Source organism: Gigantopelta aegis, chromosome 13, assembly GCF_016097555.1.
Source record: "Gigantopelta aegis isolate Gae_Host chromosome 13, Gae_host_genome, whole genome shotgun sequence".
Taxonomy (NCBI): domain Eukaryota; kingdom Metazoa; phylum Mollusca; class Gastropoda; order Neomphalida; family Peltospiridae; genus Gigantopelta; species Gigantopelta aegis.
Window position 1 is genome coordinate 33026971 of NC_054711.1, and position 27901 is coordinate 33054871.

General features: G+C 38.8%; 1 protein-coding gene across 1 annotated transcript in view; it reads right to left on the bottom strand.

The window, feature by feature from the left end:
* LOC121387271 (low-density lipoprotein receptor-related protein 1-like) overlaps nt 1-27901 on the bottom strand; it is a 340401-nt gene that overhangs the window by 134389 nt on the left and 178111 nt on the right. Inside the window, exons 28-37 of the mRNA XM_041518296.1 lie at nt 24003-24128; nt 23024-23227; nt 22334-22538; nt 16907-17077; nt 15924-16071; nt 14789-14885; nt 9124-9246; nt 7867-8094; nt 5840-6044; nt 4917-5023 (exon numbers count right to left, since the gene is read on the bottom strand). Of these exons, the coding sequence (XP_041374230.1) occupies nt 4917-5023; nt 5840-6044; nt 7867-8094; nt 9124-9246; nt 14789-14885; nt 15924-16071; nt 16907-17077; nt 22334-22538; nt 23024-23227; nt 24003-24128 (1614 nt within the window). The remainder of the gene's footprint in view (nt 1-4916; nt 5024-5839; nt 6045-7866; nt 8095-9123; nt 9247-14788; nt 14886-15923; nt 16072-16906; nt 17078-22333; nt 22539-23023; nt 23228-24002; nt 24129-27901) is intronic.

Genomic DNA, 27901 nt, shown 5'->3' on the forward strand with positions numbered 1-27901 from the left:
CATTCACCTTGCGCTGTCTTTATTTCAAACAGGCCATATTATCCACACTGTTCCCAACCCTCCATTCACCTTGCGCTGTCTTTATTTCAAACAGGCCATATTATCCACACTGTTCCCAACCCTCCACTCACCTCGTGCTGTCTTATTTCAAACACGCCATATTATCCACACTGTTCCCAACCCTCCACTCACCTCGTGCTGTCTTATTTCAAACAGGCCATATTATCCACACTGTTCCCAACCCTCCATTCACCTTGTGCTGTCTTTATTTCAAACAGGCCATATTATCCACACTGTTCCCAACCCTCCATTCACCTTGTGCTGTCTTTATTTCAAACAGGCCATATTATCCACACTGTTCCCAACCCTCCATTCACCGTGTGCTGTCTTTATTTCAAACAGGCCATATTATCCACACTGTTCCCAACCCTCCATTCATCTCATGCTGTCTTTATTTCAAACAGGCCATATTATCCACACTGTTCCCAACCCTCCATTCACCTTGTGCTGTCTTACTGTTCCCAACCCTCCATTCACCTTGCGCTGTCTTTATTTCAAACAGGCCATATTATCCACAGTTCCCAACCCTCCATTCACCTTGCGCTGTCTTTATTTCAAACAGGCCATATTATCCACACTGTTCCCAACCCTCCACTCACCTCGTGCTGTCTTATTTCAAACAGGCCATATTATCCACACTGTTCCCAACCCTCCATTCACCTTGTGCTGTCTTTATTTCAAACAGGCCATATTATCCACACTGTTCCCAACCCTCCATTCACCTTGTGCTGTCTTTATTTCAAACAGGCCATATTATCCACACTGTTCCCAACCCTCCATTCACCTTGTGCTGTCTTTATTTCAAACAGGCCATATTATCCACACTGTTCCCAACCCTCCATTCACCTTGTGCTGTCTTTATTTCAAACAGGCCATATTATCCACACTGTTCCCAACCCTCCATTCATCTCATGCTGTCTTTATTTCAAACAGGCCATATTATCCACACTGTTCCCAACCCTCCACTCACCTCATGCTGTCTTACTGTTCCCAACCCTCCATTCACCTTGCGCTGTCTTTATTTCAAACAGGCCATATTATCCACACTGTTCCCAACCCTCCATTCACCTTGCGCTGTCTTTATTTCAAACAGGCCATATTATCCACACTGTTCCCAACCCTCCACTCACCTCGTGCTGTCTTATTTCAAACAGGCCATATTATCCACACTGTTCCCAACCCTCCACTCACCTCGTGCTGTCTTATTTCAAACAGGCCATATTATCCACACTGTTCCCAACCCTCCATTCACCTTGTGCTGTCTTTATTTCAAACAGGCCATATTATCCACACTGTTCCCAACCCTCCATTCACCTTGTGCTGTCTTTATTTCAAACAGGCCATATTATCCACACTGTTCCCAACCCTCCATTCACCTTGCGCTGTCTTTATTTCAAACAGGCCATATTATCCACACTGTTCCCAACCCTCCATTCATCTCATGCTGTCTTTATTTCAAACAGGCCATATTATCCACACTGTTCCCAACCCTCCACTCACCTTATGCTGTCTTTATTTCAAACAGGCCATATTATCCACACTGTTCCCAACCCTCCATTCATCTCATGCTGTCCTTATTTCAAACAGGCCATATTATCCACACTGTTCCCAACCCTCCATTCACCTTGTGCTGTCTTTATTTCAAACAGGCCATATTATCCACATTGTTCCCAACCCTCCACTCACCTCATGCTGTCTTACTGTTCCCAACCCTCCATTCACCTTGTGCTGTCTTTATTTCAAACAGGTCATATTATCCACACTGTTCCCAACCCTCCATTCACCTTGTGCTGTCTTTATTTCAAACAGGCCATATTATCCACACTGTTCCCAACCCTCCATTCATCTCATGCTGTCTTATTTCAAACAGGCCATATTATCCACACTGTTCCCAACCCTCCATCCACCTTGTGCTGTCTTGTTTCAAACAGGCCATATTATCCACACTGTTCCCAACCCTCCACTCACCTCATGCTGTCTTACTGTTCCCAACCCTCCATTCACCTTGTGCTGTCTTTATTTCAAACAGGCCATATTATCCACACTGTTCCCAACCCTCCACTCACCTCGTGCTGTCTTATTTCAAACAGGCCATATTATCCACACTGTTCCCAACCCTCCACTCACATCGTGCTGTCTTATTTCAAACAGGCCATATTATCCACACTGTTCCCAACCCTCCATTCACCTTGTGCTGTCTTTATTTCAAACAGGCCATATTATCCACACTGTTCCCAACCCTCCATTCACCTTGTGCTGTCTTTATTTCAAACAGGCCATATTATCCACACTGTTCCCAACCCTCCATTCACCTTGTGCTGTCTTTATTTCAAACAGGCCATATTATCCACACTGTTCCCAACCCTCCATTCATCTCATGCTGTCTTTATTTCAAACAGGCCATATTATCCACACTGTTCCCAACCCTCCATTCACCTCATGCTGTCTTACTGTTCCCAACCCTCCATTCACCTTGCGCTGTCTTTATTTCAAACAGGCCATATTATCCACACTGTTCCCAACCCTCCATTCACCTTGCGCTGTCTTTATTTCAAACAGGCCATATTATCCACACTGTTCCCAACCCTCCACTCACCTCGTGCTGTCTTATTTCAAACAGGCCATATTATCCACACTGTTCCCAACCCTCCACTCACCTCGTGCTGTCTTATTTCAAACAGGCCATATTATCCACACTGTTCCCAACCCTCCATTCACCTTGTGCTGTCTTTATTTCAAACAGGCCATATTATCCACACTGTTCCCAACCCTCCATTCACCTTGTGCTGTCTTTATTTCAAACAGGCCATATTATCCACACTGTTCCCAACCCTCCATTCACCTTGCGCTGTCTTTATTTCAAACAGGCCATATTATCCACACTGTTCCCAACCCTCCATTCATCTCATGCTGTCTTTATTTCAAACAGGCCATATTATCCACACTGTTCCCAACCCTCCACTCACCTTATGCTGTCTTTATTTCAAACAGGCCATATTATCCACACTGTTCCCAACCCTCCATTCATCTCATGCTGTCCTTATTTCAAACAGGCCATATTATCCACACTATTCCCAACCCTCCATTCACCTTGTGCTGTCTTTATTTCAAACAGACCATATTATCCACACTGTTCCCAACCCTCCACTCACCTCATGCTGTCTTACTGTTCCCAACCCTCCATTCACCTTGTGCTGTCTTTATTTCAAACAGGCCATATTATCCACACTGTTCCCAACCCTCCATTCACCTTGTGCTGTCTTTATTTCAAACAGGCCATATTATCCACACTGTTCCCAACCCTCCATTCATCTCATGCTGTCTTATTTCAAACAGGCCATATTATCCACACTGTTCCCAACCCTCCATCCACCTTGTGCTGTCTTGTTTCAAACAGGCCATATTATCCACACTGTTCCCAACCCTCCACTCACCTCATGCTGTCTTACTGTTCCCAACCCTCCATTCACCTTGTGCTGTCTTTATTTCAAACAGGCCATATTATCCACACTGTTCCCAACCCTCCACTCACCTCGTGCTGTCTTATTTCAAACAGGCCATATTATCCACACTGTTCCCAACCCTCCATTCACCTTGTGCTGTCTTTATTTCAAACAGGCCATATTATCCACACTGTTCCCAGCCCTCCATTCACCTTGTGCTGTCTTTATTTCAAACAGGCCATATTATCCACACTGTTCCCAACCCTCCACTCACCTCATGCTGTCTTACTGTTCCCAACCCTCCATTCACCTTGTGCTGTCTTTATTTCAAACAGGCCATATTATCCACACTGTTCCCAACCCTCCATTCACCTTGTGCTGTCTTTATTTCAAACAGGCCATATTATCCACACTGTTCCCAACCCTCCACTCACCTCATGCTGTCTTACTGTTCCCAACCCTCCATTCACCTTGTGCTGTCTTGTTTCAAACAGGCCATATTATCCACACTGTTCCCAACCCTCCATTCATCTCATGCTGTCTTATTTCAAACAGGCCATATTATCCACACTGTTCCCAACCCTCCATTCACCTTGTGCTGTCTTATTTCAAACAGGCCATATTATCCACACTGTTCCCAACTCTCCACTCACCTCATGCTGTCTTACTGTTCCCAACCCTCCATTCACCTTGTGCTCTTATTTCAAACAGGCCATATTATCCACACTGTTTTAACCCTCCACTCACCCCATGCCTTCTTATTTAAAACAGGCCATATTATGCACACTGTTTTAACCCTCCACTCACCCCATGCAGTCTTATTTCAAACAGGCCATATTATGCACACTGTTTTAACCCTCCACTCACCCCATGCCTTCTTATTTCAAACAGGCCATATTATCCACAGTTTTAACCCTCCACTCACCCCATGCAGTCTTATTTCAAACAGGCCATATTATGCACACTGTTTTAACCCTCCACTCACCCCATGCCTTCTTATTTCAAACAGGCCATATTATCCACACTGTTTTAACCCTCCACTCACTCCATGCAGTCTTATTTCAAACAGGCCATATTATGCACACTGTTTTAACCCTCCACTCACCCCATGCCTTCTTATTTCAAACAGGCCATATTATCCACACTGTTTTAACCCTCCACTCACCCCATGCCTTCTTATTTCAAACAGGCCATATTATCCACACTGTTTTAACCCTCCACTCACCCCATGCCGTCTTATTTCAAACAGGCCATACTTTTTCCTAGCAAGACATGATTCTTTTGGTCTGCTACAATGTATTTAAAAACAAATAACAGCATGCCATATTTTACTTCTTAGTTCCAGCCTTGGATTGGTGCTGAAATGTGGAATTTTGTGGAGATATCCGTCTCTGACTATTGCTGGATACTTACTGGCTGGACTAGCTGCATCTTGGACAATCACCCGGGCATTACTTCCGTCCATCTTCGCTTGAACAATCATGTGATTCTCACCACCAGTGTCACACCAAAACAGCAAGCTGAAAACAAACAGTCATGTTGTAAGCAATATGCATAATTATTGCCAATATGGGCTAAAATATCAGGAGTAGTATTTGTTGATAATTGCACAGTATGGATATGTTTTTTTACAGCCACCAATTGGCTGGATTAAAAATGACGATGTTTTGTTCATTGTTTCCCATGGCCAGAACTTCATTCATTTGATGTTTCCATTCATGAGTCAGATTAGATATGTTATGATATATTCACAAATTTACAGCAAAATTTGGGCTACATCAGAACATCTATTTAATACCAAGATGAAAATGGATAATCTAAACAAGATAAGTAATGTCTGTTTTCAATTATACTAATAGTGAAGAGTATGCAGTAGTGCTAAAAACTAAAATATGCATAACAGTAAATAAATTATTGCAGCATGCAGCCCTACCCAGCATACAATAATACTTATTATTACCCATATGGTTAAAAATACCTTCGTACATATCAAAGTGATACGTCCCACTAGAACGCCAAGTGGGACATAACACTTCGACATCACACGATGACGTCATCGATTGGCGCACTACAACCTTACAGGAACATCAACAAAAAGAGTTTAGTGTATAAATTACGATCAATTATTGTAATAAATAGGATATTAAACTCGCTACCATTTCGTGTCATGTTTATGTCTCTCGTAAAATATTTTCATTGTCACTCACTAAAGCTAGGCACAATTTAAAATTATTTCCCTTGGGACATAAACATAATACGAAACAGAAGCTTGTAAAATATCCTACATGACTGATCGATTATAAAAGCCCAGTGTAGTAGTTTAAGCGAGCACCAACCCTTCACTTGGATGGATGGCGATGGACGTGGGTTTGATCAGCTTGATGGTGCCCGTGTTGCTGTCGCTGCTCACAACCTTGGTGCGGAATGCGCCGTTCAACTTGGCAACCGAGATGGCCGCCTCCTTCTTGGTCTCGTCGTACGATGAGAAGTACATGTTCCGAGACACCCAGTCAATCGCGAACCCTCGGGGATTCGAAATACCTGTCAGCAATGCAGAATATAGTATGTTAGAACCCCAACACCCAGTCGATCGCGAAGCCTCGGGGATTCGAAATACCTGTCAGCAATGCAGAATATAGTATGTTAGAACCCCAATAGGTGTAGAACTTTTGTCTATTTTTAGTATAGAGTGGTGGTATGTAATAAATACAGAACCACATACCGATTGTTTTGCCAAGTAATTTATTGAACAAGTTTATAGTGAGCAAAAATATTATCTCACAAGACTGCCTGTGGTGTTTACTTTAATCTATGATAATTTCTGTGTGTGTGATGTTTACCTGAATCTATGATAGTTTCTATGTGTGTGATGTTTACCTAATCTATGATAATTTCTGTGTGTGTGATGTTTACCTGAATCTATGATAATTTCTGTGTGTGTGATGTTTACCTGAATCTATGATAGTTTCTGTGTGTGTGATGTTTACCTAATCTATGATAGTTTCTGTGTGTGTGATGTTTACCTGAATCTATGATAGTTTCTGTGTGTGTGATGTTTACCTAATCTATGATAGTTTCTGTGTGTGTGATGTTTACCTGAATCTATGATAGTTTCTATGTGTGTGATGTTTACCTGAATTTATAATAGTTTCTATGATGTGTACCTGAATCTATGATAGTTTCTGTGGTGTGTACTTCAATCTATGATAGGTCTCACTACACAGATCACTTCCGGGTAAGAGTTCATTCATCACGGTCCACTATAGTTCCTAATTGTGACACATGTTATGGTCCACATATTCACTTCTAGGAAATGGTGAAGAATTAAAACAATATGTATGTTTAATGGTAAGCCTTCTGGCTGTATTTTGCCCATGTTATTTTGTAATATTGTGCATCGAACTTTTGGGACATGGGTATATAGCGCAAGTGACAGCCGGAGTGAATCGGTTAATGAACCACCTGTTCGGACCAGTACTACAGCCAGATGCGGTCATATAGCAAAAAACTGAGACGGAAATGTTCTCAATTTTGAATCTATGATAGTTTCTTTGGTGTGTACCTGAATAAATGATAGTTTCTTTGGTGTGTACCTGAATCTATGATAGTTTCTGTGGTGTGCACCTGAATCTATGATGTTTCTGTGGCATGTACCTGAATCTATGATAGTTTCTTTGGTGTGTACCTGAATCTATGATGGTTTCTTTGGTGTGTACTTGAATCTATTATAGTTTCTGTGGCATGTACCTGAATCTATGATAGTTTCTGTGGCATGTACCTGAATCTATGATGTTTCTGTGGCATGTACCTGAATCTATGATAGTTTGTGTGTCATGTACCTGAATCTATGATGGTTTCTGTGGCATGTACCTGAATCTATGATGTTTCTGTGACATGTACCTGAATCTATGATGGTTTCTGTGGCATGTACCTGAATCTATGATAGTTTCTGTGACATGTACCTGAATCTATGATAGGTTCTGTGGCATGTACCTGAATCTATGATGGTTTCTTTGGTGTGTACCTGAATCTATGATAGTTTCTGTGGCATGTACCTGAATCTATGATGTTTCTGTGGCATGTACCTGAATCTATGATAGTTTGTGTGTCATGTACCTGAATCTATGATAGTTTCTGTGGCATGTACCTGAATCTATGATAGTTTCTGTGGCATGTACCTGAATCTATGATGGTTTCTTTGGTGTATACCTGAATCTATGATAGTTTCTGTGGCATGTACCTGAATCTATGATGTTTCTGTGGCATGTACCTGAATCTATGATAGTTTCTGTGGCATGTACCTGAATCTATGATAGTTTCTGTGGCATGTACCTGAATCTATGATAGTTTCTTTGGTTTGTACCTGAATCTATGATGGTTTCTATGCCTGTGCCGTTGATGAAAGCGCTGCGGATGACATTGCGCTTGATGTCGGTCCAGTAGAGGCGATCCTCCTGCACGTCGTAGTCGATGGTGGTGGCATTCTCCACGAAGGGGACGGTGATCGACGGAATCACGTTGTAGTGGCCATTGTCCAGGTCGACGCCGCGGATCTCATTCTCCTTGACAAACAGCAGGAATTTATTGTCACCTGCAAATATACATGAGGAAACCTCTAATTTGTGAAATTGTCAAACACAAGTCAAAGTTGATCAGCCATTTCAGTTAACAAATTGTTTTGTTTTCTCTTTTATGAATACTTCACATCTTTCAGGAAAAAGAAGGAAGTTACAGTCACGTGACCAAAACAGGAAGTAGTATGCAGTAGAAGAATTATCTACTGCAATTGATATTGTCATTGGCTGTTGGGATGTTCGAACCAGACAACTATCCTTAGGAGAATATGCATTTATTTGAGGACAGCTGAAGTTAAAAAGAAATTCAAATCACTGATGTTTGCAAAATAGTAGGAAGTATGAACTAGTGAATGCAATTAGCTTGTGAACTATACATGTGAGATACATGGATCTCAACTGCGGTATACTGAAATGCAATTAAAATGTTTGTCGTTGGCGCCAACTGCATCCTGCTCCACCCTCTGCACCATATGTTCCTAATGAAAGAAACAGTTCTGGATAACTACAGGTTACTTCTTCTCCACTACTGGCAAATACTCTGTTGCTTCAGAGTTTAGAAAACTGTGGTATACTGATGGTGACATAAAAATTGTTTGTGGTTGGTCCGTATGTGTATGTGTGTGTGTATATATGTATATATATATATATATATATATATATATATATATAAAACAAACTGCATCTGTTCCCCATCCACATCATGTGATCCTAGTGAAGGAAACATTTGTAGATAACTACAGGTTTCTTCTCTACTTCAGAGAATACCATGTTGCTATAGAGCTTAGAAAATTGGGTGATAAAAGCTTGGTGTACTTTCACATGACTTGTTGTCAGCGAGTAGCTTCATCCTAGAAACATTTGTGGATAACTACAGGTTTCTTCTCTACTACTGAGAAATATCCTCCATAAAACAATAACAATTTAATATGGATAATAAAGATGTTACAAAAATTGCCGTCGTTGAGGCAATACAAAAATGGTGAGACTTGTTTGGTAAGATGTGTACAAGACACCGGCTCGTATAGTAATCTCTATGTGCTTACTTTCACATGACTTCTTGTCGGCGAGGAGCTTCATCCGGTGAGGACACTTGCAGTGAGGTGTGTGGTTGACACCGATCAGACACAGGTGAGAACAGCCGCCATTGTCTTTACACGGGTTATCCACTGAAAACCACAACAAACATCATTACTAAACGCAGATGAGAACAGCCGCCATTGTCTTTACACGGGTTATCCACTGAAAACAACATCAAACATCATTACTAACACAGATGAGAACAGCAGCCATTGTCTGTACACGGGTTATCCACTGAAAACAACATCATTACTAAACACAGATGAGAACAGCCGCCATCGTCTTTACATGGGTTATCCACTGAAAACAACAACAAACATCATTACTAAACACAGATGAGAACAGCCGCCATTGTCTTTACACGGGTTGATCACTGAAAACATCAACAAACATCATTACTAAACACAGATGAGAACAGCCGCCATTGTCTTTACACGGGTTATACACTGAAAACAACATCAAACATCATTACTAAACACAGAAGAGAACAGCCGCCATTGTCTGTACACGGGTTATCCACTGAAAACAACAACAAACATCATTATTAAACACAGATGAGAACAGCCGCCATTGTCTGTACACGGGTTATCCACTGAAAACAACAACAAACATCATTATTAAACATAGATGAGAACAGCAGCCATTGTCTTTACATGGGTTATCCACTGAAAACAACAACAAACATCATTACTAAACACAGATGAGAACAGCCGCCATTGTCTGTACACGGGTTGACCACTGAAAACATCAACAAACATCATTACTAAACACAGATGAGAACAGCCGCCATTGTCTTTTCACAGGTTATCCACTCAAAACAACAACAAACATCATTACTAAACACAGATGAGAACAGCTGCCATTGTCTGTACACGGGTTATCCAGTGAAAACAACATCATTACTAAACACAGATGAGAACAGCCGCCATCGTCTTTACATGGGTTATCCAATAAAAACAACAACAAACATCATTACTAAACACAGATGAGAACAGCTGGCTTGTCTGTACACCGGTTATCCACTGAAAACAACATAATTATTAAACACAGATGAGAACAGCAGCCATTCTCTTTACACAGGTTATCCACTGAAAACAACAACAAACATCATTACTAAACACAGATGAAAACAGCTGCCTTGTCTGTACATGGATTGACCACTGAAAACATCAACAAACATAATTACTAAACACAGATGAGAACAGCCGCCATTGTCTTTACACAGGTTATCTACTGAAAACAACAGAAACATCATTATTAAACACAGATGAGAACAGCCACCATTGTCTGTACACGGGTTATCCACTGAAAACAACATCAAACATCATTACTAAACACAGAACAGCCGCCATTGTCTTTATACGGGTTATCCACTGAAAACAACAACAAACATCATTATTAAACACAGATGAGAACAGCCGCCATTGTCTGTACACGGGTTATCCACTGAAAACAACATCAAACATCATTACTAAACACAGATGAGAACAGCCGCCATTGTCTTTACACAGGTTATCCACTGAAAACAACAAACATCATTATTAAACACAGATGACAACAGCTGCCATTGTTTGTACATGGGTTATCCACTGAAAACAACATCATTATTAAACACAGATGAGAACAGCCGCCATTGTCTTTACACAGGTTATCCACTGAAAACAACAAACATCATTATTAAACACAGATGAGAACAGCTGCCATTGTTTGTACACGGGTTATCCACTGAAAACAACATCATTATTAAACACAGATGAGAACAGCCGCCATTGTCTTTATACAGGTTATCCACTGAAAACAACATCATTATTAAACACAGGTGAGAACAGCCGCCATTGTCTGCACACGGGTTATCCACTGAAAACAACATCAAACATCATTACTAAACACAGATGAGAACAGCTGCCATTGTCTGTACACGGGTTATCCACTGAAAACAACATCAAACATCATTACTAAACACAGATGAGAACAGCCACCATTGTCTTTACACAGGATATCCACTGAAAACAACATCATTATTAAACACAGATGAGAACAGCGGCCATTGTCTTTACACAGGTTATCCACTGAAAACGACATCAAACATCATTACTAAACACAGATGAGAACAGCTGCCATTGTCTGTACACGGGTTATCCAGTGAAAACAACATCATTACTAAACACAGATGAGAACAGCCGCCATCGTCTTTACATGGGTTATCAACTGAAAACAACAACAAACATCATTACTAAACACAGATGAGAACAGCTGCCATTGTCTTTACACAGGTTATCCACTGAAAACAACAACAAACATCATTACTAAACACAGATGAGAACAGCTGGCTTGTCTGTATACCGGTTATCCATTGAAAACAACATCATTATTAAACACAGATGAGAACAGCCGCCATTGTCTTTACACAGGTTATCCACTGAAAACAACAACAAACATCATTACTAAACACAGATGAGAACAGCTGCCATTGTCTTTACACGGGTTATCCATTCAAAACAACATCAAACATCATTACTAAACACAGATGAGAACAGCCGCCATTGTCTGTACACGGGTTATCCACTGAAAACAAAAGAAACATCATTATTAAACACAGATGAGAACAGCCACCATTGTCTGTACACGGGTTATCCACTGAAAACAACATCAAACATCATTACTAAACACAGAACAGCCGCCATTGTCTTTATACAGGTTATCCACTGAAAACAACAACAAACATCATTATTAAACACAGATGAGAACAGCCGCCATTGTCTGTACACGGGTTATCCACTGAAAACAACATCAAACATCATTACTAAACACAGATGAGAACAGCCGCCATTGTCTTTACACAGGATATCCACTGAAAACAACATTATTATTAAACACAGATGATAACAGCCGCCATTGTCTTTACACAGCTTATCCACTGAAAACAACAACAAATATCATTATTAAACACAGATGAGAACAGCTGCCATTGTTTGTACACGGGTTATCCACTGAAAACAACATCATTATTAAACACAGATGAGAACAGCTGCCATTGTCTTTATACAGGTTATCCACTGAAAACAACATCATTATTAAACACAGGTGAGAACAGCCGCCATTGTCTTTACACGGGTTATCCACTGAAAACAACATCAAACATCATTACTAAACACAGATGAGAACAGCCGCCATTGTCTTTATACGGGTTATCCACTGAAAACAACAACAAACATCATTACTAAACACAGGTGAAAACAGCCGCCATTGTCTTTATACGGGTTATCCACTGAAAACAACAACAAACATCATTACTAAACACAGGTGAAAACAGCCGCCATTGTCTGTACACGGGTTATCCACTGAAAACAACAAACATCATTACTAAACACAGATGAGAACAGCCGCCATTGTCTTTACACAGGTTATCCACTGAAAACAACAACAAACATCATTATTAAACACAGATGAGAACAGCCGCCATTGTCTTTACACAGGTTATCCACTCAAAACAACAACAAACATCATTACTAAACACAGATGAGAACAGCTGCCATTGTCTGTACACGGGTTATCCAGTGAAAACAACATCATTACTAAACACAGATGAGAACAGCCGCCATCATCTTTACATGGGTTATCCAATAAAAACAACAACAAACATCATTACTAAACACAGATGAGAACAGCCGCCATTGTCTTTACACAGGTTATCCACTGAAAACAACAACACACATCATTACTAAACACAGATGAGAACAGCTGCCATTGTCTGTACATGGGTTAGCCACTAAAAACAACATCATTACTAAACACATATGAGAACAGCTGCCTTGTCTGTACACGGGTTATCCACTAAAAACAACATCATTACTAAACACAGATGAGAACAGCCGCCATTATCTGTACACGGGTTGATCACTGAAAACATCAACAAACATCATTACTAAACACAGATGAGAACAGCCGCCATTGTCTGTACACGGGTTATCCACTAAAAACAACGTCAAACATCATTACTAAACACAGATGAGAACAGCCGCCATTGTCTTTACACGGGTTATCCACTGAAAACAACATCAAACATCATTACTAAACACAGATGAGAACAGCCACCATTGTCTTTACACAGGTTATCCACTGAAAACAACATCATTATTAAACACAGCTAAGAACAACCGCCATTGTCTGTACACGGGTTATCCACTGAAAACAACAACAAACATCATTAATAAACACAGATGAGAACAGCTGCCATTGTCTGTACACGGGTTATCCAGTGAAAACAACATCATTACTAAACACAGATGAGAACAGCCGCCATTGTCTTTACATGGGTTATCAACTGAAAACAACAACAAACATCATTACTAAACACAGATGAGAACAGCCGCCATTGTCTTTACACGGGTTATCCACTGAAAACAACAACAAACATCATTACTAAACACAGATGAGAACAGCTGGCTTGTCTGTACACGGGTTATCCACTGAAAACAACATCATTATTAAACACAGATGAGAACAGCCGCCATTGTCTTTACACGGGTTATCCACTGAAAACAACAACAAACATCATTACTAAACACAGATGAGTCACTGAAAACATCAACAAACATCATTACTAAACACAGATGAGAACAGCTGCCATTGTCTGTACACGGGTTATCCACTGAAAACAACATCAAACATCATTACTAAACACAGAACAGCCGCCATTGTCTTTATACGGGTTATCCACTGAAAACAACAACAAACATCATTATTAAACACAGATGAGAACAGCTGCCATTGTTTGTACACGGGTTATCCACTGAAAACAACATCATTATTAAACACAGATTAGAACAGCTGCCATTGTCTTTATACAGGTTATCCACTGAAAACAACATCATTATTAAACACAGGTGAGAACAGCCGCCATTGTCTTTACACGGGTTATCCACTGAAAACAACATCAAACATCATTACTAAACACAGATGAGAACAGCTGCCATTGTCTGTACACGGGTTATCCACTGAAAACAACATTATTATTAAACACAGATGATAACAGCCGCCATTGTCTTTACACAGCTTATCCACTGAAAACAACAACAAATATCATTATTAAACACAGATGAGAACAGCTGCCATTGTCTGTACACGGGTTATCCACTGAAAACAACATCAAACATCATTACTAAACACAGATGAGAACAGCCGCCATTGTCTTTACACGGGTTATCCACTGAAAACAACATCATAATTACACAGATGAAAGGAGGTTATGAAAACAATTCAGATATTTTAATACTAGTGGCCTGGTACTGAGACTGGTCCGAGAGTTAGGGTTGTACAATGGTCTACAATAGCACCCTTCCACCCACCCCCACCCCACCCCATTCAGAATGCATGTAGTATATCAGTCGAAATCATATTGTAAGTTTGGGATGGAGAATATGGAACATTGTGAAAAAATCAAGAATTCCAGATCTCTGATTACTTTTTATAGTTAATTTAATTTTATAGTCGTAATTATTTTAAAACCATTATCCATAGTAACAGGCATTGTAAATTATTCTGGAAGCATTCAAATTTACAACACAGCCATTTAGAATACAATATTGGAATTATGAACTATACTATAAAATATAAATTATTAAAACTTACCATGAGGTTGTCGTTTAGGATGTAGTATTTGAAGGTCAAAAGGTTGAGTAAATGTCCGTTGAATTATCTCAACACCAGAGTTGTTAAACTTGCTGCCCTAAAAAGTAGAAAACAAGAAGCAACTATAAAATGTTCATTTCAGAGTTTCAAAAATATTTTAGTTCATTCATTATTTAATATGATTCTTTGTTTAAAGTGACAGACCCTAGGGTTTAAACACTACAGAGTATTTTTCACTATTAAACCATTTTTGATAATTGAAATCAGACATTACTCAGATTTTATTGTTTAGATTCTCCATTTCCGTACATAGAATCGTATACATGTGTACCTCTAAGACGTAACAGTTATGGAGACGAGCTCTAGTCTATTGTTAAGGCTATGAGCCTATTTCAATATCAGACTCTTGTTACTCTATTGCAGCTTTATCCACGTGTATAATAAGTTTGTAGATTAACAAGACTTAGTGTCTATTTTCACGGGTTTAAACTAGGGTCTGCAACTTTAACTGTTTTTTTCAAGGTGTGACAAATTTACAAAGCAATATTTTATTATTTGTCTCCAGGAAATTAGAACAACATTTTGTGTCAGTGCCTCTGACTATAGATTGTGTTGTTAGCATACCTTGCACAAGTCATAGGCTGTGCAAAATGAAATGGGTGAATAGAATGGGTTTTGTTTTTAGTTCTTAAGAGCAAGCTATTTGATTCCAGTGCATGCAGATAAAGTAGAAAATAAGAAAACTGAAATGGGCGACCAGACTGTTTTTTGTTTTTAGTGACCGGTGGTGTCATGGTTAAGCCATCAGACATAAGGCTGGTAAGTACAGGGTTCGCAGCCCGGTACCGGCCCACATCCAGAGCGAGTTTTAACGACTCAGTGGGTAGGTGTAAGATCACTACACCTTTGTCTCTCTCAATAACCACTAACAACTAACCCACTGTCCTGGACAGACAACCCAGATAGCCGAGGTGTGTGCCCAGGACAGGGTGCTTGAACCTTAATTGGATACAAGCACAAAAATAAGTTTAAGTGAAAATGTTTTTAGTTCTTAAAGATAAGCAATGTGATTTCTGTTCACATGTTAAAAGAGAGTGGAGGGACTAAAATGCTGTTATCTGTGACAGGATCGTACCATGACGAGCGAGTTGGTGCTCCAGTCAGTCCAGTAGATATGGTGTTCGAACATGGTCAGCGCGAACGGGTGAGCCAGACTCTCGTGGCTCTGGATAACCAGATGGTGGCCTTCTCCACTGTACAGAATCGTGTGAACCGAGTCGGACCTGAAACACACACAATATGCAGTTAACATACAAAAAAAGAAAGGAAGGTTTGCTTGACAACATCTCCATACACTTTAAACCTTTAGGATAAGTCAAATTACTTGTCATTTAGAGCACTCAACTGAAAGGAATTTACCACACAGATCAACTTCCTGTTGTTGTTTTAGCAAATGAATTGAGGCCTGATATGGATTGTTTTCTGTGACAAATTGTAAGAATGTTTAGTTCAAAAAGGCTAGTTATGTGTGCATGATTTGTTTTACAATAGCAAAAAACCAGAGTCATTCTGAGGACTTGATGGCTCAATGTTACAATCCATTTTCATAATAAATTACACTATTTTACCAACTACATGTAACTCTAGAGAGTGGTTTATCACTATCCTCACTAAATCTATAGTCCGTCCCATGGCAAATGCCTTTTTTCATACTATGGAATTTACTACAAGTTATTTATTTCTGAGCTGAATGTTTTCTAATTGCACACAAAAATAGTATTTTGTTTTATTTCCAAAACATTTTTACTTTTTTCTTATGTCAAACCAAACTTAAAGTATTAAAAAAAAAAACATTTTTGTAGAAGGATGGGATGGACTACATGTATAGGGCAGTCATTATCACTATTCTGTCTAAATCTATGTGAATGGTTTGTCACTCGCCTGACTAAATCTAGGGAAGTGGTTCATACTTTCCTGACTATAAATCTTGGTGAGTCATTTTTACTCCCCTAACTCAGCCGAGGAGTGGTTTGTCACTCGCCTGACTAAATCTAGGGGAGTGGTTTATGCTGCCCTAACTGAACACAGGAGATGTGTACCACTGTCCTGGCCACTAACCTTGCATCTATCCAGTAGAGTCTGCGCTCCTCGTAGTCCACAGCCAGACCGTTGGGCCAGCCGCCGGTCGGGATTCGCTTGATGTCGTAAATTGTGTGGCGGTTCTCTCCACTCATAGAACAGCCTTCAATCCGGGGATCGGAGCCATCCCAGTCTGTCCAGAAGAGAGCCCTGAAAATTAAAGTGTGTTCTGTTTAATGACCCCACTAGAGCACACTGATTTATTTATCATTGGCTATTGGATGTCAAACAATTGGTAATTTTGACATACAGTCTTAGAGGAAACTTGCTACATTTTTACATTAGTAGCAAGGGATCTTTTATATGCACCATCCCACAGACAGAATAGTACATATCATGGATTTTGATGTACCAGTCATGGTGCACTGGCTGGAATGCGAAATAGCCCAATGAGCCGACCCACCAACAGGGATCGATCCTAGACCAACCGTGCATCAAGCGAGTGCTTTACCATGCACTCAGCTACATCCCGCCCCAGAGTCCTGCCAGTAAAGGATGTTGGCTCAGTACATTTTTAAGTGCACAGCATTGTAACTGTGAAAGTTGGTTTAAAGAAAACTTGATGACAAAGAAGACGGAAGAAGACATAGTTTAACTTGATTTCTGTAAACAAATCTATGCACATGTTGATTAAAATACTACTGTACTCTGATTTTTAGAAGGAAGGAAATTTTTTATTTAATGACGCACTCTACACATTTTATTTACGGTTATATAGCATTGGACATATGGTGAAGGACAACACAGATATTGAGAGAGGAAACCCACTTCATCGGCTACTCTTTTTGATTAGCAGCAAGGAATCTTTTGTATGCACCATCCCACAGACAGGATAGTACATACCACAGTCTTTGTTACACCAGTTGTGGAGTACTGGCTGGAATGAGAAATAGCCCAACGGGCCCACCGATAGGGATCGATCCTAGATTGATTGCACATCAGGCGAGCACTGTACCACTGAGCTACATCCACACCCCTTATTTCTAGAAGACAAAATACTAGTGTTCTCTGATTTCTGGTAGCCGAAATACCAGTGTACTCTGATTTCTAGTAGACAAAATACCAGTGTACTCTGATTTCTAGTAGACAAAATACCAGTGTACTCAGATTTCTAGTAGACAAAATACCAGTGTACTCTGATTTCTAGTAGACGAAATACCAGTGTTCTCTGATTTCTAGTAGACGAAATTTCTAGTAGACGAAATACTAGTGTACTCTGATTTCTAGTAGACGAAACACTAGTGTACTCTGATTTCTAGTAGACGAAATACTAGTGTACTCTGATTTCTAGTAGACAAAATACTAGTGTTCTCTCATTTCTAGTAGACGAAATACTAATGTACTCTGATTTCTAGTAGACGAAACACTAGTGTACTCTGATTTCTAGTAGACGAAATACTAGTGTACTCTGATTTCTAGTAGACAAAATACTAGTGTTCTCTCATTTCTAGTAGACAAAATACTAGTGTACTCTGATTTCTAGTACACAAAATACTAGTGTTCTCTCATTTCTAGTAGACAAAATACTATTGTACTCTGATTTCTAGTACACAAAATACTAGTGTACTCTGATTTCTAGTAGACAAAATACTAGTGTACTCTGATTTCTAGTACACAAAATACTAGTGTACCCTTATTTCTAGAAGACAAAATACTAGTGTACTCTGATTTCTAGAAGACAAAATACTAGTGTACTCTGATTTTTAGTAGACAAAATACTAGTGTACTCTGATTTTTAGAAGACAAAATACTAGTGTACCTTGATCTCTAGTAGACAAAATACTAGTGTATCCTTATTTCTAGAAGACAAAATACTAGTGTACTCTGATTTCTAGTAGACAAAATACTAGTGTTCTCTGATTTCTAGAAGACAAAATACCAGTGTACTCTGATTTCTAGTAGACAAAATACCAGTGTACTCTGATTTCTAGTAGATAAAATACTAGTGTTCTCTGATTTCTAGTAGACACAATACTAGTGTTCTCTGATTTCTAGAAGACAAAATACCAGTGTACTCTGATTTCTAGTAGACAAAATACTAGTGTACTCTGATTTCTAGAAGACAAAATACTAGTGTTCTCTGATTTCTAGAAGACAAAATACTAGTGTACTCTGATTTCTAGTAGACAAAATACTAGTGTACTCTGATTTCTAGAAGACAAAATACTAGTGTTCTCTGATTTCTAGAAGACAAAATACTAGTGTACTCTGATTTCTAGTAGAGAAAATACCTGTGTTCTCTGATTTCTAGAAGACAAAATACTAGTGTTCTCTGATTTCTAGAAGACAAAACACTAGTGTTCTCTGATTTCTAGAAGACAAAATACCTGTGTTCTCTGATTTCTAGAAGACAAAATACTAGTGTTCTCTGATTTCTAGAAGACAAAACACTAGTGTTCTCTGATTTCTAGAAGACAAAATGACAAAATACTAGTGTTCTCTGATTTCTAGAAGACAAAATACTAGTGTTTTCTGATTTCTAGATTTCTAGAAGACAAAATACTAGTGTTCTCTGATTTCTAGAAGACAAAATACTAGTGTTCTCTGATTTCTAGAAGACAAAATACCAGTGTTCTCTGATTTTTAGAAGACAAAATACCAGTGTTCTCTGATTTCTAGAAGACAAAATACTAGTGTTCTCTGATTTCTAGAAGACAAAATACTAGTGTTCTCTGACTTCTAGAAGACAAAATACCAGTGTTGTCCGATTTCTAGTAGACAAAATACCAATGTTATCTGATTTCTACAAAACAAAATACCAGTGTTCTCTGTTTCTAGAAGACAAAATACTAGTGTTCTCTGATTTCTAGAAAACAAAATACTAGTGTTCTCTGATTTCTAGAAGACAAAATGACAAAATACTAGTGTTCTCTGATTTCTAGAAGACAAAATACTAGTGTTTTCTGATTTCTAGAAGACAAAATACTAGTGTACTCTGTTATCTAGAAGACAAAATACTAGTGTTCTCCGATTTCTAGAAGACAAAATATTAGTGTTCTCTGATTTCTAGAAGACAAAATACAAGTGTTCTCTGATTTCTAGAAAACAAAATACTATTAAAATTGTATATTTGAAATATGCAACAAATTAACCTTACAGTCATATTTATTTCCTGCAATACTGACCTTTTAAAATATTTCCATATACATTTGCCATCAGTGGGCCATTTCACCCATGGCAATTTTTTTAAAATGCTGTGGATGACAAATTCTGAAGTTTGAGGCCTGCATTATGTTACATATTACTTAGAATGCTTTGTTTATAAAATTTAATCCTGTGTTTCATGGTGTTATTAGTAATTCCAAATGGATTGTTTGTCAAACCAGAAAAGGTATGTACGTCTGAAACTAGTCCTGCCCATCAGGGAATGTTGTTTTTTCACTGTGCTATTTACTACAACTTTGGCTTGAGGTGCTTGCATCACAGGATCAAACCACCTCAATGGATTTATTCAACCGATTGGGTTTTTCTCATTCCAACCAGTGCACCACAACTGGTCAAAGGCCATGGTATGTGCTATCCTGTCTGTGGGAAAGTACATATAAAACATCCCTTTCTGCATTAGGAAAATACTGTAAAACATGAAATTAATGCGTGTATAAAATAATGCGCCACCACAGCTCTGTCAAAAATGCGTGTATTAATTAATGCGCTGACCGTAAGACAACTTGTTTACTTAGCGCGATGCTTGCGGTGAAAAGGCGACAAGCTAATTGTGTCATACAATGGCTGTGTTTGTAATAACTGTGAATGCTAGGTAGGTTTTGCTTAATGCCATTTTATTGGTGTGAAAACAACTTGCTGCAAGTACGACATGTATTACTCAGTGACGTTATTCAATAAGTTACGAGTTGCCACATTTAACTCACTGTTAAACTAAGCTACCTATATATAGAGAGTAACCTATGTATTGTTTTATCCAATAATTGTAATCATGTGGAAATACGTTCACGTTTCGAGTAACGTGAAGATAGGTTTACCAGATCCAAGTAAAGCGTCAACTCCCGAAAAAGCTGCCCAGATGGAAACGGTCGACAGTATGCTTGAGTACGTAGATAAAGTTCTTGTACAGTACACGAAATGTGTGAAAAAACAACTTGGTCTTCCAGCGCGACAAAAGTCAATTGCCATCTTTGATGTGTTCGCTGCTCACAGGTATGACAGTTTTTTACAATTGTTATACAAACGTGGTTTTGAGGTGCAGTTTGTTCCAGCTGGATGCACTGGCGAACTTCAGCCGATGGATCTTTCCGTGAACGGTGACTACAAAGTTGCACTGAAACAACAGTTCACTAGGTGGTATGGTGATCAAGTGGCGATCAATTTAAAAAACAACAAAGACTTCCGGGTGGACTTGAGGATTAGTGTGCTAAAGCCCATTCATTCTCGCTGGATTGTCAATTGTTTTGACTCAATTAAGAAAGACACAGACTGTATCAAACGGGGTTGGATTAAAGCAGGCTTGCTTGATGTTTTGTAAAATTGAACGAACTATCTGAGATGTGAAACCGAACCGAAACACTTTGTAATTGGTATGTGAATGTGTTTAAACATTATTGTTTTAATGAATTGTTTGAGATAATTATTAAGTGAAATGAAACTGCTGTTGTTCACTGATTCATGTTTTTATTTGTTTTTTATAAATGCATGGTAAATTAATGCGTCAAATACCTATACGCATTTTTCGCATTAGTTTCTCTCGCGCATTACTTTCATGTTTTACAGTATAGTGGGTTTCCTCTGAAGACTATGTCAGAATTGCCAATGTTTGACATCCAACAGCCGATTATTAATTAATCAATGTACTCTAATGGTGTCGTTAAACAAAACAAACTTTAACTTTACTACAACTTATTTATTTCTGGGCTTATTGTTTTCTAAATTGCACACAAAAATAAGGTGGGTTTTTTATTTCCAAAACACTTTTACTTTTCTTCTTCATATTAAACTGAAATTATTTACAAAACCAGTTTTTGTGGAGGATGGAAAGGACTATAGAAACATTGACTTTAAGGATTAATGTATACTTGAACCAGACTTCTGTGACTAAAAAACTTCAAGAAAAGAAAACAAAAAGTTTGTTTTGTTTAACGACACCACTAGAGCACAATGATTTATTAATCATCGGCTATTGGATGTCAAACAGTTGGACATTTTTTTACATATAGTCTTAGAAGAAACCTGCTACATGTTTCCGTTAGTAGCAAGGGATCTTTTATATGCACTATCCCAAAGACAGGATAGTACATACCATGGCCTTTAATGTACCAGTCATGGTGCACTGGCTGGAACCAAAAATTGCCTTATGGGCCTAGAGACAGGGATCGATCCTAGACTGACTACACGTAGAGCAAGCATTTTACCACTGGGCTACTCCCTTTAAGAAAAGAAAGAAACAACACTGACCCCTCCCTCGGGTCGAGCACAATGGCGCGTGGACTGGTCATGTTTCCAGCGATCAGCGTTGACCGGTTGGTGCCGTCCAGCTTGGCCACCTCAATCTGGTCGAGGTTACTCTCCACCCAGTAGATGTTCTTCGCAACCCAGTCGATGGCCAGACCCTCCGTGGTCGCCAGGCCCACATCGATGATGGCCTCAATGTTCGTCAGAGCTGACACAGCAACACAAGCAATTAACATGTAAACAGTCTTTAATTGGTATGCAGATCATATTTTTAAAATCTGGGCAATGTTTTTGAACTGCCTAACAATTAATATATTCTTCTTTTTTTTTTTTAAAGTCATGGCTCAGATTTTGAAAGCCATCTTAGAAACACATACAGAGAAACACATACAGGTACACTTGTGTTTGTCTATGTATTACAACAAGTATATCTGCTTTGTCTACTCAATGTATGGGTTACTGAAAAATTAAGACAAATCATATAGATAGGTTAGAAAATATGGAGCTCATCCATTTATTATATGAAATAAAAAAATTCAAATAAAACAAACTTCATATATTTAAAAATTATATTCATGGTATGTATTTTGGGGGGGGGTACGTAATATGCTATGGTGTACCGTGATTTCCTGTACATTATCACAATAATTTCTTGTTTGAACTCTAAATCTGAGCTCACTAATAAACACTTACTTGATGAAATCATTCTTCCACGATAAATCTTATCATCCACTACATCAGTCCAAAAAATCCATATTCCTGACGGCATATCATAGTAGAAATCTACGGCGATTGTATTGCGCAGTCCGGACACCAGTGACACAAAACTTTGATCTCCTAAATCATAGCGGCGGATTTCATGGCGGTTCGAGTAGATGATGTAGATTGGGACTCCATCTGCATTAAGCCATGCAATACTTAACACATTAGCACACTAGCCATTTTAAATGGGTAACATTATAATTGTAAGTAGACATGAAACATGAAAGAAACCTGCTGATCCTTGTGTTATTCCAGGTGCATGTGCAGGGTGCAGGGGGACGGTTTTGGGAGTCGAAACCCCTCTGCTCAAATTTGTTTTCTCTTTTTCCAAATGTATTTTCAAGGAAAGCACGACTCCATCCCTCTTAAAATGTTCCTTGCAACAGTTTAGACCCACCCTGCTAATATTTATGCACACACACAGGTCTGTATTCTTTTCATCACTAACATCGAAATGTAACAAAAAATAACCACATGGGTCTACCAGTGGGGAACAATCCTTTGACCCACTGAACCACAGGCCAGTTAACCTGAAGTTAAATACTGTCTTTAGTAAATGAAAAAAAAGGTTCTACATCATTCCAGGTTTAATCTGTTGTTCACCAAGTCACCAAATGCAATTTACAGTTAAATTTGGCAAATATCTGTGATAATCAATCTGTCAAAAAGCTAATTCAAAAACTGCGTGTTGTGTGCATTTGCGTATAACTATTTATACAAATAATTATATTTAGCTAAATGTTACTTGAATTTGTCTACAGGTTTTCTGATCAAATTTGCCAAATTACCATTAAACCGTAACCTTCTTTTGTCAAGGGATTATTTTATTAATTTTACATTGCAAAAAAGAAATGTGACCAATATTTTAATTTTGCTATGTCACGTTTGGAGTCGTCTTAGATGATCTTACCGTTTGGCTTGCAGCTGTAGAAATCATCAGCCAGGTTATAACCTTTGTAACACAGACACTGGTAACCATCCAAACTGGATGAACAGTTCTGACTGCAAATGCCCCAGTGTTCACAAATGTCTATATCTGTAAACAAAAACATTTTACTATGATGGAAATGAAAGGATCAATAAAACAAGAGCTTAACCTTCTGACTACTGCAGGCGAGATATCTCGCCCGACGTCACGTCAGTCGACATACTGTACACTGTATACAGTGCATTCCCCAATTCATATTTCCCGCCGTTTTGCACACGACACTCACCGGAAACGGAAATATAATAAAAGAAAAATGATTTTTTTTCAAAATGGTAGCTTTTGTTTTGATTTTTTTCAATTGAAAATACCATGAAATTTTGTGTTCAAAAAGTGGTTTTCGGCAAGTATTTTCGCTTGAAAACAATGGCGGCACGTCGCGGTCATTTTCAGGGATCGATAGCCGACTGTGACAGCTAATTTGATAATAAATTTGATCGTTTTACCAACAACGAAAATTACCAAATATTGCAATATGAATCGTAGTTCGGGTTTTAAAAAAAATTCAGGTCAGAAAACCACTGTTATCGGGAATAATGGACATAAATACTGGACAGCTGGCCACAAATGCCCGTAAGTAAATCCATTTTTTCAATTTTTTGCCTAATTTTAATCACCATTAGCCGATCTAAAAATAACAAAAATTACAAAAAAGACACGAAAATTATACTTACCGATTCATATATGAACTTTAATTCATGTATTTATAAAACATTTAAGTGAATATATGTGAGTACAAATTATAAACTTGTACCCACTCAACGTGGTTTTTGTTAAAAATTAATCCAGTAGTCTAAAGGTTAATATCCCCAGTGTTTTTTAAGAGTATTAAGGAAGTAGAGATTCACTGTCTCAACAGTTTACTACAAGGTATTCTAACATAATTACAAATGTTTTGATATTATGCAATCTACTCTATTCTGATTGGAAGATGTTGCCAAAAAGAACAATGTTCTGCTTAGATAAACCTGAGAAAATTATGTCATTAGGTCAAATGGGACGTTAATTATTATTCAGGTCAAGGTCATGGAAAGGATGTTACAAACTGATTTATGTGTATTTTTAACTAAATGGGTTGTGTTGTTTTCAATTATAACAATTGTTTCTCTCTTCCGTTTTGTGTGAATTTATTGATGTATAACAGTCAAAAATTTAATATAAAACTGCTTCACTATACAATTTGTGACTATTATACAACAATAAATTCACGAAAAATGAGAAACAATTATTATTAAGGGGTATTTGTTAGAGAACACCAAACAAATTGTTTAATCCATGTAACGTCTACTGTGGCTCATGCTTCACTACCGCCACCACATGACCTACTTCTGTCAACTTGGAGCTACAAGTTTAATCCATATTATGACTCCTGTGTGTTGAACATGTCTACTGTGACTCATACTTTAGTCTGCTAGAGAAGAAACCCACTGACAACAATAACAACTACTTCTAATAATTTGCAGCTACTGATCTTCTAAGTATGTTCCCATAAACAGGACAGCACTTACCACCACATGGAGCACAGGACAGAGTGGACAATAAACATAATGAGTGAACATACTAACAGGGATCCTACAAGCTATCACTCCCGGAGTATCCACTAACAATGAATATCTCACACCACAGACATGTTCAACACCCTGTAGCCATTACATTGATTAAATAAGCTATCACTCCCGGAGTATCCACTAACAATGAATATCTCACACCACAGACATGTTCAACACCCAGTAGCCATTACATTGATTAAACAAGCTATCACTCCCGGAGTATCCACTAACAATGAATATCTCACACCACAGACATGTTCAACACCCAGTAGCCATTACATTGATTAAACAAGCTATCACTCCCGGAGTATCCACTAACAATGAATATCTCACACCACAGACATGTTCAACACCCAGTAGCCATTACATTGATTAAACAAGCTATCACTCCCGGAGTATCCACTAACAATGAATATCTCACACCACAGACATGTTCAACACCCAGTAGCCATTACATTGATTAAACAAGCTATCACTCCCGGAGTATCCACTAACAATGAATATCTCACACCACAGACATGTTCAACACCCAGTAGCCATTACATTGATTAAACAAGCTATCACTCCCGGAGTATCCACTAACAATGAATATCTCACACCACAGACATGTTCAACACCCAGTAGCCATTACATTGATTAAACAAGCTATCACTCCCGGAGTATCCACTAACAATGAATATCTCACACCACAGACATGTTCAACACCCAGTAGCCATTACATTGATTAAACAAGCTATCACTCCCGGAGTATCCACTAACAATGAATATCTCACACCACAGACATGTTCAACACCCAGTAGCCATTACATTGATTAAACAAGCTATCACTCCCGGAGTATCCACTAACAATGAATATCTCACACCACAGACATGTTCAACACCCAGTAGCCATTACATTGATTAAACAAGCTATCACTCCTGGAGTATCCACTAACAATGAATATCTCACACCACAGACATGTTCAACACCCAGTAGCCATTACATTGATTAAACAAGCTATCACTCCCGGAGTATCCACTAACAATGAATATCTCACACCACAGACATGTTCAACACCCAGTAGCCATTACAGTAGCCATTACATTGATTAAACAAGCTATCACTCCAAGCTATCACTCCCGGAGTATCCACTAACAATGAATATCTCACACCACAGACATGTTCAACACCCAGTAGCCATTACATTGATTAAACAAGCTATCACTCCCGGAGTATCCACTAACAATGAATATCTCACACCACAGACATGTTCAACACCCAGTAGCCATTACATTGATTAAACAAGCTATCACTCCCGGAGTATCCACTAACAATGAATATCTCACACCACAGACATGTTCAACACCCAGTAGCCATTACATTGATTAAACAAGCTATCACTCCTGGAGTATCCACTAACAATGAATATCTCACACCACAGACATGTTCAACACCCAGTAGCCATTACATTGATTAAACAAGCTATCACTCCCGGAGTATCCACTAACAATGAATATCTCACACCACAGACATGTTCAACACCCAGTAGCCATTACATTGATTAAACAAGCTATCACTCCCGGAGTATCCACTAACAATGAATATCTCACACCACAGACATGTTCAACACCCAGTAGCCATTACATTGATTAAACAAGCTATCACTCCCGGAGTATCCACTAACAATGAATATCTCACACCACAGACATGTTCAACACCCAGTAGCCATTACATTGATTAAACAAGCTATCACTCCTGGAGTATCCACTAACAATGAATATCTCACACCACAGACATGTTCAACACCCAGTAGCCATTACATTGATTAAACAAGCTATCACTCCCGGAGTATCCACTAACAATGAATATCTCACACCACAGACATGTTCAACACCCAGTAGCCATTACATTGATTAAACAAGCTATCACTCCTGGAGTATCCACTAACAATGAATATCTCACACCACAGACATGTTCAACACCCAGTAGCCATTACATTGATTAAACAAGCTATCACTCCCGGAGTATCCACTAACAATGAATATCTCACACCACAGACATGTTCAACACCCAGTAGCCATTACATTGATTAAACAAGCTATCACTCCCGGAGTATCCACTAACAATGAATATCTCACACCACAGACATGTTCAACACCCAGTAGCCATTACATTGATTAAACAAGCTATCACTCCCGGAGTATCCACTAACAATGAATATCTCACACCACAGACATGTTCAACACCCAGTAGCCATTACATTGATTAAACAAGCTATCACTCCCGGAGTATCC